The sequence below is a fragment of the Colletotrichum aenigma genome (genome assembly GCF_013390185.1).
Source record: "Colletotrichum aenigma strain Cg56 chromosome Unknown KSG_Cg56_contig09, whole genome shotgun sequence".
NCBI lineage: Eukaryota > Fungi > Ascomycota > Sordariomycetes > Glomerellales > Glomerellaceae > Colletotrichum > Colletotrichum aenigma.
Genome location: NW_023500915.1, coordinates 1,745,622 through 1,765,327, shown reverse-complemented (window position 1 = coordinate 1,765,327; position 19,706 = coordinate 1,745,622). Strand labels below are relative to the sequence as shown.

The 19,706-nt window shown below is 55.7% G+C and overlaps 4 protein-coding genes across 4 annotated transcripts; all 4 read right to left on the bottom strand.

The window, feature by feature from the left end:
- Positions 1-3,877: 3,877 nt before the first annotated feature.
- On the bottom strand, positions 3,878-6,103 carry aroM-2 (Pentafunctional AROM polypeptide 2; the record flags this gene model as incomplete). Its single annotated transcript, XM_037328400.1, has 1 exon — positions 3,878-6,103. One exon carries the CDS (start codon positions 6,101-6,103, stop codon positions 3,878-3,880), a length of 2,226 nt encoding a protein of 741 aa, XP_037173327.1.
- Positions 6,104-10,418: 4,315 nt separating this feature from the next.
- CGCA056_v013155 (uncharacterized protein) lies at positions 10,419-10,923 on the bottom strand (the record flags this gene model as incomplete). Its single annotated transcript, XM_037328399.1, has 2 exons — positions 10,419-10,509; positions 10,583-10,923. The coding sequence occupies 2 exons, from the start codon at positions 10,921-10,923 to the stop codon at positions 10,419-10,421; spliced, it is 432 nt and encodes a 143-aa protein (XP_037173324.1).
- A 687-nt stretch (positions 10,924-11,610) lies between these two features.
- Positions 11,611-13,584, bottom strand: dotC-0 (Efflux pump dotC; the record flags this gene model as incomplete). Its single annotated transcript, XM_037328398.1, has 4 exons — positions 11,611-12,564; positions 12,618-12,779; positions 12,835-13,253; positions 13,326-13,584. The coding sequence occupies 4 exons, from the start codon at positions 13,582-13,584 to the stop codon at positions 11,611-11,613; spliced, it is 1,794 nt and encodes a 597-aa protein (XP_037173325.1).
- A 3,459-nt stretch (positions 13,585-17,043) lies between these two features.
- Positions 17,044-18,993, bottom strand: CXT1-1 (Beta-1,2-xylosyltransferase 1; the record flags this gene model as incomplete). The annotated part of the gene is made up of 1 exon (XM_037328397.1): positions 17,044-18,993. One exon carries the CDS (start codon positions 18,991-18,993, stop codon positions 17,044-17,046), a length of 1,950 nt encoding a protein of 649 aa, XP_037173322.1.
- Between the last annotated feature and the right edge of the window lie 713 nt (positions 18,994-19,706).

Genomic DNA, 19,706 nt, shown 5'->3' with positions numbered 1-19,706 from the left:
CGAGGAGATCTATATGACTGTCTACTATCGACCCAGCATCACGCATCAGCGGCCCATTATCTCACGGTTACCAGCGCGGCCGGACCGCCGGGAACTTCAAACAAGACAGCTTGATTATGGTGCGGCAAACCGCGGGGAGATTGGGCCAGCGCAACAACGTGCCTCCGAACCAAGGCCAGACTACGAGATGCCACTTAATATATCCTCTACAGGCACTAGGGCCGAAATGGAGTTCTTCTCATTCTGGTTGCATGCGTAATTCAGGATCCTGGACTCGAGCAGGCGCTGTTGACCCAATCCCTCGTCGGTGGCGTCTGGGGCGATGGTCTGGCCGCTGGTTCACTCTCAACTTGCATGGCTGACGGCCTTGTCTTCATTTATCGTGCCGGGTCCTCCGTTCTCAACCAGCCATGTGGGAGACAGGCAATGCCCAGACTGTCACCTCTGAACTGCCGGACATGACTGAAGAGGGACTCGGCTTTGCCCCGACTTCACCGCCGTTCTTGCGGGTGTCCCCGACATTTTCGAGCACCACCGATATTTAGAATCGGTACACCAGACGCATGCGTCGATTTTGACGAGTTCCCCTTCATCCCCTCTGCCAGCCCTTGCATATCTCGTTTAAGCTTATGGGCGGCTGCGCGCGAACCCGTCCCACAAGCCTTCTACTCTGTCAGACTCTTTCTTGCCTACGGCTCAAGGGCCATCTTCAACCGTGCCAATCACCATGATGGCTATGGCGAAAATTGGAGAATTTGGAGAAGACGCCCACCATCATCTGAGTCAAGACCGCCTCGCAGAGCTGGGGAGGAAGGTTGCCAATAGTGTACTGTGACTCCGCTCGAAATGCCCCTCTCCGCACTCCTCCACACATCCACCACGAACACCACCTTCACTTCTGCAGGTCTTGAACCCTGACTCTGTACAGAATACCTTCCACTACACGCATGCCCCGCGACACCTGACCACTGAGAAATGCCGGCCCGGTACGCCACTCTTCATGAAAGTCTCTCGACCGTAAAGGGTTTGGCGATGTGGCCATGCTTTTACGGGCAAGCACACGGAGGTAAAAGCACCGCAGCAACGACATCTCGCGGTCATCTAAAGCGAATAGCGAGGAGCCATTATTCGGTAACTCCAGCCACACGAATTTTGCGGCTTGCGTTCAGGATCACCATCGAAGATCGACTTATCAGCCTGGGCTGGCTTTGGAAGATCGCTCGTGGTCACTCGCTGGCTTTCAAAGCCATCACAACCTCTACAAGTCCTGCCATCGTCATCATGGAAGTCGGGTGCTTGCCTTCCTTGGAGTAAGAGACAGGAATCCAAGTGGTCATTTACTACGCCTCCGACGCCGTGTTACATCAAATCGCCCTGTCTTGCATCGTCATCTCTTGGGTAGACAGCAGTCAAACCAGCATTTGCAGATGCGTCATGCTGCTCTAAGCAAAGATCACTCGTCAAGAGAGGTCGGGTCGGGAAAACTGCATTGGGCCATTTAATTCCCTTGAAACACGTCACTTTTCATTACCGAGATGGCGGCCATCTCCTCTCTGGGAGACATGCCCATCAACAGTGACACCATCTCAGCGCAAGCCTCTTTCCTACCTCATCTCTACTCAGCAGGGTCGCGTTTTCGTCACCATCAGCTTCTCTTTCATATCACACTCAGCTCACTAGCGTGTCTGCCGTCACCCCTGCCACCGTCACAGATCATTCCGACTCTCCCGAGTTGTTCCTGCCACCACGAGTACTCTGAACCACGGTGTTGCCATCGATGGTCTCGTTCCGTCCCCCCGAGGTTCGCGGTTATTACCGCGTTTTATTCGCTGTTGAGGCCTGAAGAACCCTTCCGATCGGTCCAACCGCACTCAGGGGGGGGGGCTAGCTTTGCTCTCCCGCCCTTGCATGATGAGGTTACTCTCTTTGGAGGGGCTCACCTAACACGTCACTCATCTAGACTGGATAGTGATGGTCTTTTGAACGGCCCGAGCAGGCGTGGCGACCCCTCACTTCTGCCGCTACCCTTCAGCTTCCAATGGCTCAGGGGTCGTGATGGGTTCACGCTCGCCCGGTGGCTGAAGCTGTCTACATCACAGTCCAATTGTCCAGCCCACGGATAGTTCTGGTTGCCCAGAGCACCTTACCTTTGGTGCTTAACGGAAGCCTGTGGACATGTTACATGAGCCATAGGAGTGAGCAAAGGGTGCTTCCTGCAGGCCACCGGTGCTGACTTACACGGCTCAGCTCGGCGGCACTCCTCCCGTCTCGTCCTTTCCCACAAACGATCAGCTGCCGTTGAAAAGCTTCTTGCCGAGACGTCTCTCAGTGTGGTCTGCGTCATCTCCCTCTCTACTTCTCCCACGGTGGTGATAATCGCTTTCGTCCAATCATGTCAGCCACATTTGCTGACCATCTGCTCCCTAGGAATGTAACCATGTGATCTGAGATGGACGCGGACATCACGACATGTCGAGTCTGTTGCAGGAACTCAGGGTTCATACCCCTAGTGGCATGTTGACGACAACAGCTTCCATCCCTTCCAATCCTATTCCATAACATCCTGGGCCTCTGAGGTCAAGAAGTCCCCAATCGCAAGCAAAGTGTAGGAAGAAGAGGTCGCCGAGCTACTAGTCTCGTGCAACTGTTAAGCTACGGCGCAGCACTTTGACCAATAACCCCCTTTCCTTGCGATAGCTTCATGAATACCATTCAGACGGTTCATCAATGAGGAGACATATGTGGCTATACAGCACTGCAACACATCGAGCCTCGAGATGGCTAGAAAAAGCCTCATATGGAAGGGCCTATGGAGCCTACGTGATTGATGACTGAAGGTCTTGAGCTTTCGTATTCCGGAGGTCGCCCTCAGTCTGGACCAGGCGCATCCAGCACGGCAAAAGACCCGTCACTTGCCCGAGACCTCCGTAGTCCGAACTGAAAAGACGAGAACCCATGTCGCTTCTAGAAAAGTCTGCCACGGCAAGGGTCGTTGAATCGATGACTTGAGTCAGCATTCATGATTTTCAGGCCAGGATCGCGAGCTTCACCTTCAAAGACGGCAGGTGGTTTCGTTGAGATGAACACGATGAACACAGCACAAATAGACTTGCGACAGCCAGGCCGGTGAACTTGATCGATATGAAATTGGCTCTCTGTCAAAACCAGCGCTGCCATTGGCAGGCTATGTAGCGCCTACATAGTAAACCTTACATTTCAGAGAAAGCAGGAGGCCGGGCTAGTCTGGCCTCGTGCGTACATAGATTGGATGGAAACAAATCATGTAAATGCTCTCCGCAAGTCGTCTCCTTTCCCTTTCTCACTTAAACGCCGTACATGCATTGAACTCTTCCTCGTATCCTCCCTCTCCTGGCGAGTTCTCGCAATCAGGATGAAAGCAGAGTCATAACAGACTTGCCAGTGCCCATTTCCGCATCCGCATCATCATCTGCGGTTCTTTCAGTCCTGGCAATCGGAAATGACATGGTGGGCCTCCAGCCGCCCCCCGGTTCTCCGTGGGGAGAACGTTGTGGAAATGCAGCTGAGGGAATTGGCTCGCTTCTTGCTCCCTCCGTTCTCCGCACTTGGGGTGGCGGCCGATAGCCTGGCTTGGCTGTCGTAGAGAACCCCATGCCGCTCCGTGTGGTCTAGCTCTCTGTGGACCCGGAGCTTGTCGAAGCGTCCTCGTCGCTCTTGGTCGTGTCGCACTGGTTATGGCTGGCTCAATCTGCAGTGCAAGGCTTGCTACAAGGTTCCATTGGAATGAGGCTGTGGGCTGGATATCCGCATCGCCATGATTCTTATCCGTTTTTTGATGCAAGTCGTTTGCCCAGTGCAAGGCATTTGAGGGCCCGAGCTGTCGTCTTCTTCCCCCCTCTCAGAACAAACTCCTGCCACTTGCCAGCCTGACGAAGCTGTAGGGCACATTCTGACCGACGAGCAACCTCAGAGTCTCGACCGTCGTAAAAGCAGCGGTATCAGCACTCCCATATGCGGAGAACCCGGCCTGCTGAGCGATGATGCTAGGATCGCCGCCTCTCCTCGCACCCGCAGTATCTGCGAGGTCAAGGAAGACCTTCTTGAAATTGGAGCTTCCTTGGTTATTGGCACCAAAGACGCGAACAAGCATGCCGACAATGTTGCTTTTCTCTGGTCCCAGGGCTGAGACGACTAGGAAGGGAGCCGCATCGTCGCCGACAGTCTGTGCTTTCTTCAGGCTTTCGAGGCTGTTGAAAGGTTCAATCGCAGGCCCGTCCCGAGCGAGCGCCGGGGGTGTTCGGAAACCGACTGTGTATATCTTGCCAACCTGAAGTGCCTTCAAAGCGTACATTATCGACGCAGCATCATCACCTGATGAAGCGAGAACGACGGCTGTCCGTCCAAAGTATGCTGAAGGTGCCATGTCTCTCGTCAAAGTGCTGATAATGCCTCGCCAGCTGGCATTGTCAAGTATCAGAGACGTGTTAGGAGACAGGCTGGATACGCCCGAACCAAGATGGCCAAAGGAATCGTGATGTCCGTGCCGCGGGCTCGACGGTATGGATGCCGGTGCTGAGTTGGCCGACGATGACGATGCTGACTTGACAATAATCGTGTCCACAGTTCCGATGAGACGAGCGGCTTCAGTCAACTCCGGTCCCTTTCCCCCGTTCAACGACGCAAAGAAAGGGCTGTGTTTCAGCAGACCGCTCCACGAGACAGGGGGGCTAAGGTAAGCACCACCAAAATTCTTTTGGTTGCACCACGCTTCCATCGCCTGGAAGTTGTTGGGAAGACGCTCCACAACAGCAAAGTAATGGGGAAGGCCAAGCTCGTTGAAGCACTTTTCGTAAAAGGGGGCCTGGGGAGTCGAGCTTCGGAACGCTGGCGTGGTGATCCCGTATATGCTCTTCTTAGGAAGTTGTCCCAAAAGGGCCAAGGCCGCGTTGATTTCAGAGGCGCTCATCTGTCCCGGGGCTGCCACAATGGGTAGCAAGGGATGCGTGATGGGAGTGAAGACTCTGTTCAACGTGCGAGAGAACTGTCCTGTCTCTCCCATATTGACTCCCGAGAAAGGCGGCGAGTCTGGGTAGTCTGCCCTCATCTTTGAGCGGAAGTATTCCAACTCGAAGTTTTCATTATGGTCGTTGATGATGGCAATCATCTTGATAATGTCGGCATGTTTGCTTGATTCCACATACACTTGCTCTGCATGCGATGAAGGCCATTTGAAAGTACCGGAGAAGTCGTGGAAAGCGGACATGATATGGCTGCTACCTTTCTGTTCCCAGAGTTTCTTGCGGATGGCCTCGGGCAGCCATAGTTCCACGTCAATGTACTCGACGCCCCACTGAATGGCACGATACAGATACTCGTAGTAGAGATCAGGGTTCTCCATCGGGAATCGTCCGTTTTCTCTGGTACATCTTGTCGTGAAGATGATGGGAAGCTCCGTTCGCTGGCGTAGAAGCATGAGTTGCTCTCCCACGTAGCTCAAGCTAGGGACAGCAGAATAGGTACCGTCACCAAGTGGTTCCTTGAGAAGATCGACACGAATTTCCACAGCATCTGCACCAACCGTGAGAATATCGATATTCGGCAAAGCCGCACTGACGTCGGGAAACGTCGTAGAGATGAAGTATGTCCTTGGTTTTGACATCAATGTCTCGTGGTGGCTGATTTGTCCCAAGGTGAAGGAGATGAATCTTGCTAGGTCCCGGCGGAAGAAAGGGGCTTCGCTGTACAGAAACTCGTAGTCACACTCTGCCGAAAGGAAGATGTCTGGCGGCATGCCAAGATTGACACAGTGGGCGTTGATGACCACAACGACCTCCTTATTCCTCGAGGTGATGTCGCTCTTTGCAAGCTCCGCCGGCATGCCAATGACAAGTCCATGATCGGCAGCGCTGACCTCCTTGAAGGAAGAACGGATAGCGAACGGTTTGCCCAGAACATCGGCAAAGACTGAGACGATCTTGTCCTGACCAGAACCAAACATGATAACGACGATCCTAGTGTCCCCTCGCTGAGGAGCACTCCCAAACCTGGTGTTGCTCGCGACAACAGCAGGGCTTCCATTTCGGTCAACGTCCATGTCGACATCGTGGCTTCCAGATCCGTTCATGTTCATACTTCGGGGGCGTGCTGGCGTCGGCCCAACTCCCAGCTGGTGCACCGATGCCATGTCTATCATCGAAGATCTGTTGATTTCGAGTTGAGAAAACCGAGCAGTCACGCCGGGGACGGTGAGCTGAGGCTTAGAGTTTGCAACAACACCACTGTAGGCCGGTCCCTCCCCTTCTCCTCCTTCAGAATAACTCGGATGGCCGTAGGGAAGTATGTTGGCGGTGTAAGTTATTGTTGGAAGTGTCAACCCAAAATCCCATGACAGGACGAGCCGATGTTCCAAGTAGGATTATGATAGTACAGAGGGCGACTGGAATGGACTTGACAGGTCACAGAGGGGGTAGATGGTGTAGTATGGTTGAGAAGCGAGTGAGCAGGGCCCCAATGGTGTCAGGTGATCCGATGGTGTCAGAGATATGCGCCGGGAGGAGGAAGCCGGTGGGGGTCGTCGTGAGGTTGCTGCATAAGAGGCGTCCTCAAGATCGGGGGCGCGATATGCGCTGTGAAGCTCGGGATTGATAAGAGTGAGAGAAGAAAGCTGCTGACTACAAGGAGGGCGATGACAGTGAGAAAAGTAGCCCTATCAAAGGTTCTGGTAGAACGAGGCACTTTTCTTCCACCAATTCGGGATGGAGGTCGAGGTGTTCCGATGCAGGATAAGGAGTCTGCGATTCCAAGGGTGGGGAGGGTCGTCTAATTGAAGCGCGGGCAGACTGGGCCGCGTGCCAATGACGGGTGGCAGGAATCTCGATTGAAGCTCTGGTGATGGTGCTCCGGGGTCAGTCGCACTTGGCGTGCGAGTCGAGCCGTTGGGGGGGGGGGGGGGGGGGGGTTCTGCGTCAGGACGAGGACGAGCTCGACGATAGCCAACAAACAGAGCTCTGGCAGACAACGTGGCAGCTGTGGGAAGAGAGCGTGTTTGAGTGGAGGTTGTCGCAATATGAGGAGTTGAGATGAACCGGCCGATGGCACGGGAAGGACAGGGCCGCGAGGAGGTCTAGCTTAGTGGGAGAGGAGGTATTTCGCCGAGCAGGGAGTTGGCGAGGCGGCGGCGGCGGTGGCTTTCGGGACAGAAGAGTCTTGTCCGGTAGGGATGTAGGTTGTGGCCCGCGGGTGGTCCGTCTGTTCGTGTGGTGTCTGGCAGTATGGACCAGACCAGAACGTGGAGATCCCTGGACGGACAGGGCAATATGGAGGAACGATAATGCTAGGATGATAGGCGTACTGATTGAATTGGCGAGGTGTGTGATCTCAACGGCAAAGCCGGCTGGTACAATGCAAAGGACAATCTGGATGTCGTCGTTGGTGGAGGAGACGGAAAGATTGATGGAAGTAGGGGACGGCGAATTGTTCCACCACAGACACAGCGTTCCACCAGACTTCTTGACAAGAGACGACAGGTACCACTGGGTATGCAGCAGTAGCAGCGGCGGCAGCAGCAGCGGAGGAGGGGCAAGCCGGATAGCTGGGCATGGGACAAGGCCTGAGACGGAAGAAGTAGAAGAGCTCCTGCTGGCTGACTGGCGTTAGGGCCGCAGGAGGAAAGCTTGGGTCTTGGGGCAGACAGTCGTGCCGATGTTCCTGAAGGCCGGTAAGAACACCGGAGGCCGGGTGCCTTGCTGGGAGCTGCAGGTCGTCCTCGTCCGTCGTCCAGAACACGGTCTAATGATGATCTCCCCAGACGGGGTTAGCTCGTGGAGTCGAATAGCCACTTGCTGCCTGGTGTCGTCGTCGTCGTCGTCGTCGTCGTTGTCTGTGATGGGCGTTGCTGCTGATGTTTGGGAGACAGACAGACAGACCCTCCACCGCGTGTCTTGTAGATGCCAAAAGAAGAACACCTGGGTGAAGGACAGGAAAGACGTTGCATGCAAACAAACACACCCCATGAACTACTCCAGCGATAGCAACGACTGGCTTACTGACTTGCGCGTGCCAAATGGTGGGGTAAATGGGGAAACCATGGGGAGTGGCATCCCCTGTGGCCCCCCTAAAGTGCAGCTGGCTGGGATGTTTCTCTCCAAAAAGCGACCCCCTGGGCCCCTGGGTTGAGTCCCCTCGAGTCCCTTGAAGAGAGACTTTGGGGAGACAGCTGGGATTCAGAGGGGGTGCGACGGGGGTCGTCGTCGCCGCAAAGATTTGCCGCATTTTCCCTATTTCCGGGATTCGGGGGACCGAGATTATCCGCCAATGAGAGCCCTCTGTACCTCCAGAGCCCACGCCATTCGGGGCGACTTGGCACCGTTAGCGTCCATCCCGCTGGGGAGGGAAACTCCTTTACCAGGGCAAGGATTCTGATTCTCCACCGTTGCCCATCACACACCACACCCGACACACACTCACACTCACACTCACCTCACACTTCGAAGACCGTATTGTTCCTTTCCCCTGGGCTGGCTCACCTACGTCGCGTGTCCAGTGCCAGTCCGGTCACCATGAGTGCTTCCACCTGCCATCGTCAGCTCTGTCCAGCTGCCCAGCTGCCCAGCCTCTCTTCTCTCGGCCCTTGTCCGTCTTCTCGAATCACCACCAACCAACCGATCAACCACATTAACCCGACTTGGCTCGCCAAGCACCAATGCAACAGGCCAGTACCGCGGCTCACCACCTTATGTTCTACCTCGTTCTCGACCTGTCATCTCATATACAGTAAACGAACGAACCCTTCGCGATGAAGGTGTGGTTGCAGCCGACGCAGCAGAGATCTTCCGGCGCCCGTGTCTCTGGCTGCGTGATTGCCAATGTCACCTTGCTTCTTAGCCTGAAATACGTGCAAGACTTACCTACAGGCACCATGCATACAACAATCCCGTCAACTCTGCGTGCTTGGATAATGGCTTTGTGCTAAACCATACGCCGGACGCCCTGTTACCTAACTCTTCAGGATGCCCCTCCACCATATGGATCACCTCATGAAACAATTGCTTGCTCACGAGGGAAGGTGGCCACGCACCGCTTGCTTCTCTCGCCGGATAATCCCCCCTTCACCAACTTCTGGCAATCGTCTGACGTTTAATCATGAGCCTGCTCGCCCAGAGATCGCTCCTCGTCGGACCCGATGTGGAAACATTATCGGCAAATATTTGATTGGGCCCCGCCGCCGCGCCGGCCATGCGAGAACCTCGGGATCGACCTACCGCGAGCACCCTTCACCACCGTGCGGGTAACCGTCTTCGCTTCTGGAAGCCCGCGAGCGGCGAGCCTGCAGACGGCTACAGACGGCCGCTGATCGGCCTTGTCGCACCCAGACAGCCAAAGTCAGGCGTAGACAAGGCCAGCAGCGAGCGTGGCCAGACGGCCCAGCCTCTGCCCGGGCCAGCTGGCCACAACCCGTCTGCTCGGACTCAACCCCGGGACCGCACCGTGAACCCTCCATCTGCTGCCAACTCGTCCCGCGAGCATTACAACCGGCATAGCCGCTGCTGCAGATGCCAATGTGCGCTCGGAGAAAAAACCCTACAGCACAAGCTTATCTGCCCATCCAACAATCACACGGTGGTCTGCCCAGCAATGGCATCGACTCCGACAGGTCCATAATGGCCAGAGAGGTGGAGCTGGCCGAACTCCATGGGCCTCGACTCCTTACCTCATTCGCAATGTTTCCCCCATATTGGTACAGTTTCGACCATCACATCATGTCGGTGGACTCTCAATATACTCCATTGAAGACAATTCGTGGATATCCGTCTACAGCCGTCCGGATCCCGCTAGCGTAGGACGACAACCCCAACCATCGCCTCATCCTGACGCTCGCAACACGAAGACAAAGTCTTGGGGCCCAATCTTCAAAGTTTCAACTTCTCAACCTCGTGGTCCTTGGCCAGCAAACAAATCTTCTCGCAATCAATCGGAAGCACAACACGACTCCTATTCCAATACAGCTTATTGGTGCAGAATCATCTCTGATCGGAATCTCGATTTCAATTGCCTCCGTTGGTGGATAAACCTAGATACGGCGCAAAAGGTGGAGCGGTGCATTGAGTTTCACCGCTTCACATGTACGCCAAGATTCCAGAGTACAAAACATAAAAAGAGAAGCAAGCCATTCTGCCCGGCTGTTCTCGACTCACCAACCGACATGCACCAATGCCAAGGACAAGACGGCCCGGATAGGCGGGATGGCCCCCAGAGGGTTGCGGAGCTTCACAACGAGAAGTGAGCTTGCAAGCGAAGGAGGGCGGCGTCTGCACAACGACACGACTTTGACCTTTCTCTCCCACCGGCCAGGACGCAGCAGGGCCAGAACGACGCGAGGAATACAACTGCATTGAAGACGCCAGACTCGAGACTCGATCTTTTTCGACCGATGACGACACCTACTCCTGAGCCCAGATACCTACCAGATTGCCCTCGCAGTCGATGAACCGAGAGAAGAAACCCATCCCGTTGCCAATTGCAGTCTTGGGCCTTGGATGATCGCTGTCAGTCATCTTTGCAGATGGGCACAAGGGATCGAGGTCGGGAAGCACCGGTTACTTACATGTGCAGCTTCTCACCCAGTTTCTCCGCCTCTGCGACCGTATCCTCAATGCTCTTCACCGCGAACGTCGGCAGAACCGGAATACGCTCCGGCCTTCCCTCGTCGACGTTTGAGATGCGGTTGCTCCCCTCCATGAGCAAGAATGCCCCATGGAGGTTGCCCTTGTTGAAGAAATGCACCGTCTTCACCCACGGCGTCACCGATGCCATGGGAGTCTCTGGACACTCCCAGCCCAATACTGCCGTGTAAAACCTGGCGGCTCGGGCCGCATCAGTGACTGGTAGTTCGAGCCAAGTCATTTGCCCGTAGGGCGGTGCGCAGGCGGTGCCGTCTGAAGACATTTTTACAAACTGTGGAAGTGATGTTGTCTATTCGTAATAGTGAAGTGACCCTGAATATGCCGTACGCTCACAACCGCGGTCCCAGAGAATGAGGGCACTCTGTGCTCAATTTAAGGATATTACTTTACCGCCGGTATCTTCGTAGCTGGTCTCTTTCTCTCAGCCGCAAGCCCAGGCCGTAAGCCCACATCCAACTGTTTTGTTCCGATCGCCGTTAGAGGCCTCAGCTGCCTGGACCAAGAGCAAGCCACCAAGCCACCCCCAGGCATCCACGCTCACATGACATCGTGTTTCTCCCGCGTCGATTCTGGAGATGATTGATCGTCCGAGACATGCTCTTGCAGCACGACCGATGTTGAGACGCGATTGCCTAGTCTACGCGAGCTGAAGCCGTGGCCTTTTCTATGATACAAATCGAAGTTTCAGCCATCGCAGTCGTGGTTCTGAAGCATACAGGTCTTTAGCCGTCTTATCTATAGCTGGTATATAATCCTGATATTCGGCGATGTACAATGTACAGTTTGGGGACTCATCACACCCCAGGTATCTATCTATGTAGACGTCATAGATCTATATCCATATACAAAGGATGAATGCCGATAACGAAAATCATCCAATGAACTTGTCCCCAGCAACCACATCAACTCCTTCTATATCCTTAATCCCTAGAGCGGAGCAGCCCTACCTCTAAGCCTCCCCGACGCCCTCATTCTCCATCAACGCCGCCCTCGCCTCCGTCTCATCGTCAACCTCCTTCTGCCCGACAGGACTCGTCCGCCCCGTCACTGCCTGGATCAACACCGCAACAACAGCCAACGCAGCAGCAGCCTGCCATGTACCCCTCGACGCGCCCGCGTACCTCTCCACCGCGATGGCGTGCTCCGCCGGCTTCAGTCCGCCATTAAATACCAGCGCCGGGCTCCCGATCAGCTTCGTAATTAGCTCCTCCCTCGCGGCGCTCAGCATCCCCTTGCCGTCAAGCTTCATGAAGCTCTCGACCAGCCCCGAGCGCAGCAGACGGTAGAACACGCCGCCGCCGATGGCCGTGCCGAAGCTGCCGCCGAAGCCGCGGAAGGTGCCCAGCAGGCTGGTCGAGATGAAGTGCTCCGCGGGCGCGCTGAGGTGCAGCAGGTGCGCGAGGGTGTAGTTGAGCGTGGCGCCGGTGGCGAGGCCGTTGAGCACGACGGCGGCGACGAGGGTCCAGAGGGCGCCGTCGGCGGTGGCGGCGAGCGAGAGTCCGAACATGGTCACGGCGAAGCACGACAGCGCGACGACGGAGGGCAGCCAGAAGGCGCCGTTGCGGCGGACGTGGAGCCAGCCGACGATGAGCCCGCCGGAGCCGAAGCCGATGTTTGTGGGGATGAGGATGGAGCCCGCGATGGCCGGGGCGTAGCCGCGCACGGCGAGGACGAAGATGGGGGTGTAGTAGAGCAGGGTCCAGCGGATGGACATGAAGAAGAGCTGGGCGACGCAGGAGAAGAGGACGCCGCGGGAGGAGAGGATGGCGATGGGGATGATGGGGTCGGTTGCGACTTTGAACTCGATCAGGACGAAGAGGGCGAGTCCTGAGAGCGAGAGGAGTATGGGGAGGTACTGGATGTCGCCGGAAAGACCGTAGAGGAAGAGAGAGATTGTCAGGACCTTACGGGTTAGTATGGTGAGTAAGAAGAGAGGGGGTGGACAAGGGTGCTCACGAGTGCGAAGGCGCCGGCATAGTCGATACAGGCCAACTTCTGGGTCACCGACCTGCCTTGCGCTTTCGTTTCCTGCTCCGAGCTGAGGGTCTTGGGGATGGTGAGGAAGGCGCCGAGACCGGCGAGGATGCCGATTGGTGTCTGGGCCCCAAAGAGCGCTCTCTATGTTGTTGTCAGTTTGGAAGACCACCAGCAGCGGAAGAACTTGAAGACGAACCCATCCGATCACTGGCAACAGCGCTCCGTACACAACGGCACCAAACGACAGCCCAATCGTGAAGCCGGCATTCACCAGCCCGACAAAAATGCCCCGCCTCTTCTTATCGACCAACTCCAGCACCAGAATTACTGACAAGGTCATGATGCCGGCACCGCCCATGCCCGTCACGATCCTCCCAAATATGAGAACCCAGAAAGAGTGCGCCGTGGCGGTGATGACGCCGCCGACCGCAAAGCAGCCACCCAGGGGCATCACCAGATACCGCGGCGGGAAGATGGTCGCCAGACGCCCGAACAGAGGGGCCAGAGAGGCCATGCTGATAAGGTACGAGCTCGTGAACCACATGGCGCCCTCATAGGCCTTGAGCTCCTCCGCGATGACGGACTGGGTCATGGTCATGCCGGAGGTGTTTGACGCTGCCGATGAATACGAGTGTTAACTTCCCTCTCACATCGGCCTCAGAGGAGATCACTGCCGGAAAGTCTTACCCTGAAGAAAGATGAGCATCCAGACGCTGACCATCAGAACGACGGCCCGAGCGGCGCCGATGGGCTGTTTGGGCGCATCATGGTCCTCCTCTCCGTCCGAGTCCCGGCCTCGGCCGCTGCTGCCGGCCGGCGACCCGTTTCGGAGCGTCCGAGAGCTCGTCTCGGAGTTCAGCAGCGTCGTCGTCTCCGTCGCGATGGCTTCATCGGGGAGCGACTCGACGTCCCCTTGCCGTCTCCGGACATGCGCTTCATCCGCCATGGCGATGCGGTTTCTACTCGGCCAGAATGCCCTTATCTCGGATGGTTGCACTGGCCAGGCTCGGCGTTACCCATGGAAGCGGAAGCTGAAGCTCTGGCGGGGTAGCTGGTTTCCTCTTTGCGCAACGATGTAAGGCAGGCAGTGAACTCAAAAAAATCCAAGAACGAAACAAGAGGAGGGGATGTTGGTTGGAAGCCGCACTAGTTCTGCATCACATGAGTTACTTGACCAGCGAGCGCCATGTATATGATTGATTGATGGCGGACATTAGTGTCACCACGTGTTGAGGGCCGTTTATCTTGGTGCTTGGTAATCTGGTAGAGTCCCCTTGCTTCTCTCCGATGCAGCTAGACGTCAGTTGGCGCGATAACTGAGATGGGGCCCGCCTTGGTGGAGCGCCTGCCCCGCCCCCGTCCAAATAAAGGCTCCTCAACGCTCTTGCCCAATCACGTCGCTGTTGTGGATGAACTGACCAACCTCACCTCGTCAACGTCCTTTGTGGTGCCGTTCGCTTCACATTTACAACAAATTCAGGATTGCTCAATATTCCGCCTTTACAAATTTGAAAGTGGTTTGTTTCTCCAGATATCTTTCAGCAACCTCCTCGCAAGGTGTCGCTGTCACCCATGTGCCACTTACGATCCTGACTGTCGCTGCCAAATGACACTGTTATCGAAGAGCTAGCATTTTGAAGCCTGTTTTTTTTTCTCATTCTGATGTTGCATTTTCTGATAATACGTACCAAATAACTTCGAGGAGAGGTGGGGATCATAAATCAAGACGGTGTATGTAATAGACTGGGCATCACACATAGCGAGACGCGACCAAGCTGGCGAGGGACACACTAATAATATATCCTTCTTCACTTAGATATCTACCGCCGTGTGTTCACCATGGTTATTTGTTGAAAAAAATTGAGCACTAAAATGGAGTGAAAAAGTGTCTGCGTGCCCGTCTTGGAAGTCTCCTCGGCTGGGGTGCTTTCTGTCATAATGAAAGAAGGAACAGGAGAAGGGGGGACTAAAGAAATAGAGATCAAAATGGGAGGGGATAGAAAAGCAAGGATAACAGCGGACGCAAAAACAAAATCTAACATGTATATAGTGCTTGTGATGGGCGACCTGGGAAACCTCAGTAAAAGGAAGGACGCTGAAGGTCGTGATGGGGGGGGCATCTGGGATAGGCGGGATAGATGGAGGTAAACACCAAGGTGTTTCTATTTTATTAAGATACAGGTGATGTCCTTCTCGTGGGGGAGCTTCGCATTTTCGCCTTGAAGCGCTTCTCTTTAACCCGTCGCAGAGGCGAAGTAGTTGTGGTGGTTCCCCGGGACGTTGAGATGTAGAAGGCGCGCAGCACCCTGATACCACGCGTCCCTTCCCTTCCCGTCCCATTACGAACACACAACAATGCGAACGTCCTACTTCCGATTTATTTCACCTCGAGACCATCACGAGCGGGTAGGGGACGCCCTACCCGCTCGGTGGTGGAATGGTATGAGGTCTAGGATAAAGGAGGGTGGTGTGGAGGATATCGGTTCGAGCCTACGCGACGACAGGCAAAAACTACCGATCGATCGAATTTCCCGGAATGTGCACCAGAGATTAGCCCACACCGGTGGGTGAACTCTTTTGCCATTTGATCTTTATTTTTGATTAGGAATGAAGTTATCTGCTGCGGCAATGATCGATCCTGCTAAGTGTCCGTATGAAAAAGGAGAAGATCGTTTTGGACAGAAAGCACTTATCCGTGAGAAGCAAACACAGACCGACACAGCAAATTCCATGACTCCATTCTCCCTAGACCTGAGACCCTTCATGTCCCTATACCTCCTTCATACAAATGTGCCAGCACTCATGCCCAACTCAGAAAACTCGCGACGGATACCCCACGGGCATCATATCGTAAGGCGCGGGCATGTACCACGCAAGTCCAAGGGCCAGGTTGTACGCCCAGTGTTGACTCAAGCTGCCGTTGCCCTTGTCAATGATAGTTTCATGCGTCTTGACGGGCTCTTGCGGCGTCTTCTTCGCCTTCCTCGGCGATTTTGTCGCATTACCGCCGCTCCTCGAACCAGGACGACGACGGTGCAAGCGGAGAAGTCGGCGGATCCTGCAACGGGTGTTCCTCATTGATCGTGGTCGCGAAGTTTCGACGATCCATGGCGAGACCTTCTCGTCAATCTCCAGCAGCGGCGCGTCCTCCGACTGTCGCGTGCTCGCCATCGTGGACGCGTCGTCAAAGTCCTTCTCGACGCTGTAGAAGCGATGCTGCTCCTTCTCGATGCTGTAAAATTGTTGTCGCGAGGCGGCCTGCGACTCTTTCTTATTCCCTCGACTCATCTGAGATATGTGTAAGTGACCGCGACTGCACGCCAAGGCGAGATCATTATACGCACACACGAACCACTTACAAAAGAAGACGTCAGACGCGCCCTTCGGTTCTTGCGAACGACTGTCCCGTTTCCCGCCGGCGGGGCAGCGCCGGCAGCGACTTTCGAACTCCACGGCTTCTTCGGACTCCATCGCCGCCAAGACGCCGGCCACGTCGGTGATCGGGGCCCCGGGTGGGATATCGGCTGTTGCGGGATCGCGCAAACATGCATCTTGATCACGACTTACACCGGGACTCGGCGGTTGTCGTTTAGTCGCCTCGACGTTCAGTTGATGTGACAACGGCCACTGACACCTTTTTTAAGGAACGGTCCGGTCGCGTTGCAGCTTATATGAAAATCCTTGAGGGTGCATTGTCTCTCATGTGCCAACGCACAAGTCTTACAGAAGAGTACGACAGGGCGACGGGGTGCCGATCGCACGGAAACTTACATCCAACCAGACTTCCCGGTAGGCTCCCGGCGCCTCCGCCCATAATCATATCACGGCCGACCCTTGGATGGGGCCGGCCACGTTATTTAAGCCTCGGCGCCATGCCACCCGCGGCGGGCGCATCTTCAAGACTTGGCCGACTCACGCGGCACTTTGCACGGACAAACTGCAAAATCTCACCTCCGCGTCCTCAATTCGTGATCGCGAACAAACTTCCCGGCTAAAGGCAAACCAGCTCACTGGGTGTTGTGCCTCCGAACGGGACGAGCCACCTTCCTTGCCAAGGTAAGCGGCGAAAACCTTTGGGGCAGTCCGCCTCCGCCTCCACCTCCGCGCCAACAAGCATTTGGGGGCTGCCAAGCGCGCGAAAATAAGCTTCACGAGGGGCGCTGCCCTTGCGAGTAAGCGATTACCACCTTGAAAAACGATCATTAATTGTTTGTTGTGTATGTAAAAGGGCGGTCATGTATCTCTTCCATGGCGGGGGGGAATATGCCTTCGCCATGCGTCCACTCTTTTGAAAATGCCCGAACGCCGGTTCTCCTTTTTGACTCCCTGCCCCAGATATGTCATATATGCGCATGCCGCACACACGGCAGTCTATGTAAACTCTCTTTTTCCTTCCTTTTTGACGTCAAGGCAGATCGTCCACGTAGGCCAGCGTATCCCTCTCTTCGTCGCACAGCCTGGCAAACTCAAGCAGCAGCCGCCACACGTACAGCCTCATGTCTTCGCGCCTGAGTACCTTTCCCGCCCAATCCCTACCCTGCTCGGCGATCCATCTCGCAGCGTCATCGCCCTTGCTCTTCTTTCCCAGAACCTTGTGCACATCCCACTGCGAGGGCGCAGCGTCATCTCCGTCTGTGAAGAAGTCCAGAACGCCGTAGAGGTCTTGGAACGTGTTGTCTAGCGGGACGAAGTGAAGCCACGGCACAAGGCGGTCGTCGTGCCACTCGGCGTACACCGTCGCCTTGAGCGGCACGCTCGTCGACAGCAGAAACGCGCGGAAGCGGCCGCTGAAGCTGTACCCGTCCGCATCGGGGAGGAACTTGCTGGAGAACTGCTCTGCCATAGGCGTCGCATTGACGACGGACAGGTGCGGTGTGAGCCAGTCGCACTCCTTCCGCCGGTCATTGCTGGGCCCGCACGACAAATGGGTGAAGCCCACGTCAGCAAATCCGGACAGGAAGTCGCCTAGACGTTTCTCGCGGCGACGCGTGGTGTTGTAACGCTCCAGAGGAGGCATGTCGAATGTCATGGCGCGGACGTCGTTGGCCTCCATGCCACGGACGGTCGTTCCGTTGAGCATCTCGACGAGGCGCTGACGGTGGAAGTGCATCCAGTTGTCTGACTGTGTCAGACCGCCGGACCCTATGCCGCGCCATGTGAGGCGGTCGAGCTTGTCTGGCCATGCCGGGCCATGTGAGCTGCCCCCCGTGTAAGCCTCGTCGTCGGACAGGTACATGGCACCCGGGATGAGAATGTCCGAGTTGACGCGGAGCTTGGAGCCGCCGAAGAGGGGAATGAGGTCCTTTGTGGTGTTGACATTCAGCGGCTCCACGAAAGTCCCATGGAGCGAACGTAGATGGGGTTGGACACAAGGATCTTGGGAACCGGTGAAATTCTGGACGTAGCCTTGTCGAGCAAACGGTGCCTCCCACGAATATGGCAGCGTTGGCGGCAGTGAAAGATCTGTTGCCGCGGGTACATTCCTGGAAGGGGAGCCCTCGGGGCATGCTTCACGCACCAGATCCCAGTACTTGCGACGATCGTCGCTCGTCCACTCCTTCGAGTACGACTTGCCCACGTCCGCAAGACCCTTGTAGCCGCTCGTAGCCTTGTTCTTCATAGGCATCTTGCGTCCCTTTTCCTCCTTCGCCAAGTACTTCTCCTTCAGCTTCCACGGGACCAACACGCGGGGCTCGTGCACGTAGTTGATGGGCATATCCACGTCTGGAAGATACTCCTCAAACTCGGTCACGAGCGCTTTCCACAGTTCCAGCCAAGGCCCCCTCCCCTCGATATCTCCTTCGTGCTTGGTGTCCCCTTCGTCCTTGGTGCCTCCTTCGCTCGCTACCTTCTTATTCCGAACCCGAATCACATGTTCCGCCGCGTTCGCCTGGCTTGCAATCGTCTTGGCTTCGACGGCCCAAAAGGGCTTCAGATCGTCGTAGATGCGGTCAAAGAACTCCTCAATAACAATCGCTTGGGTCTCCTCGGCATGGCGGAACCACTCTGGGAAGCCCGGAGGCGGGTGCCGTCCGCGCCGCTCTCGGTAGCGTTGCGCGGCATTATGCAGCGTGCGGCTCCGTTTCTGGAGGACCGCATCTTGCCTCGCTCGCGCATCGTGGATCAGCCAGTCGATCGGGTTCGCGTTGGCGTCGCTCGAGTTGAACGGGTACTTGAAATAGTCGGTCGCCTCGCCGTCGGTGAACTTGATCGTGGAGGCCTTCTGAGTGATTGTGTCGCGGTAGATGTAGGAACTCGTCAGGATGAGCGACAGGATGAAGACAACCAGCACACCCTTGAGCAGGAACATGGGCGACCTGCTGGGCGGCGGCCTGTTGATTGTCTGCCACACCATGGCGACTGAGTACGAGACTTCTTCCGCTCTTTGGATGGGGAAGATCAGGTTCAGGTCACCGTGGGGGCTTCGAAGTGCGGCCGGCTTCCCATGTTCGACACCGACAGAGGAGAAGCGAAGGTCGGTCCACGAAAGCAAAGACCCTCCGTCGTCCACGAATGACGAAGGCCATATGCTGCGGGTAGCTTTCGTAAAAGGCTACGCGGCTCAGGAACCCCTTTACCAGTAGATGCGCCGCGGTGGCAGACCCTGGTTCGCTTGACGTGGGGACATGATTGCGTGGTGGGGGAGATTGCGCCGAGCCACTTTAAGTGAGTAAATTTGAACCGCAGCTGCTGTCTTAGACTCGCAGACAATGCTGGTGGAAGGCATGGCAGACCTCAACGACGAGACCGTTTGAATGATTGTGTTTGTCGAATATGCATTTCTGCTTTGTGGTTACTGGAGAAATCTGGTGGTATTGGAGCAGGAATTTGAACAACTAGGTCTGACCTCTGCACGGCCCCATAACTCTCGTCTCGCATTCCTCAACGGTCGAATGAGCCTCGATACAATGGAGAAAATGCAGTGTTGGGCCAATAGGTAGAGGAATCAACCATGATATTAATAGTGTAGCAACATATTGATTTCCATCTATTCTCAGTCAAGGGCGTAATGAGAAAGAACGCTTATTTCCCCCCCGTGTCTGGGTGGCTATTCCTGCGTACTGAAGC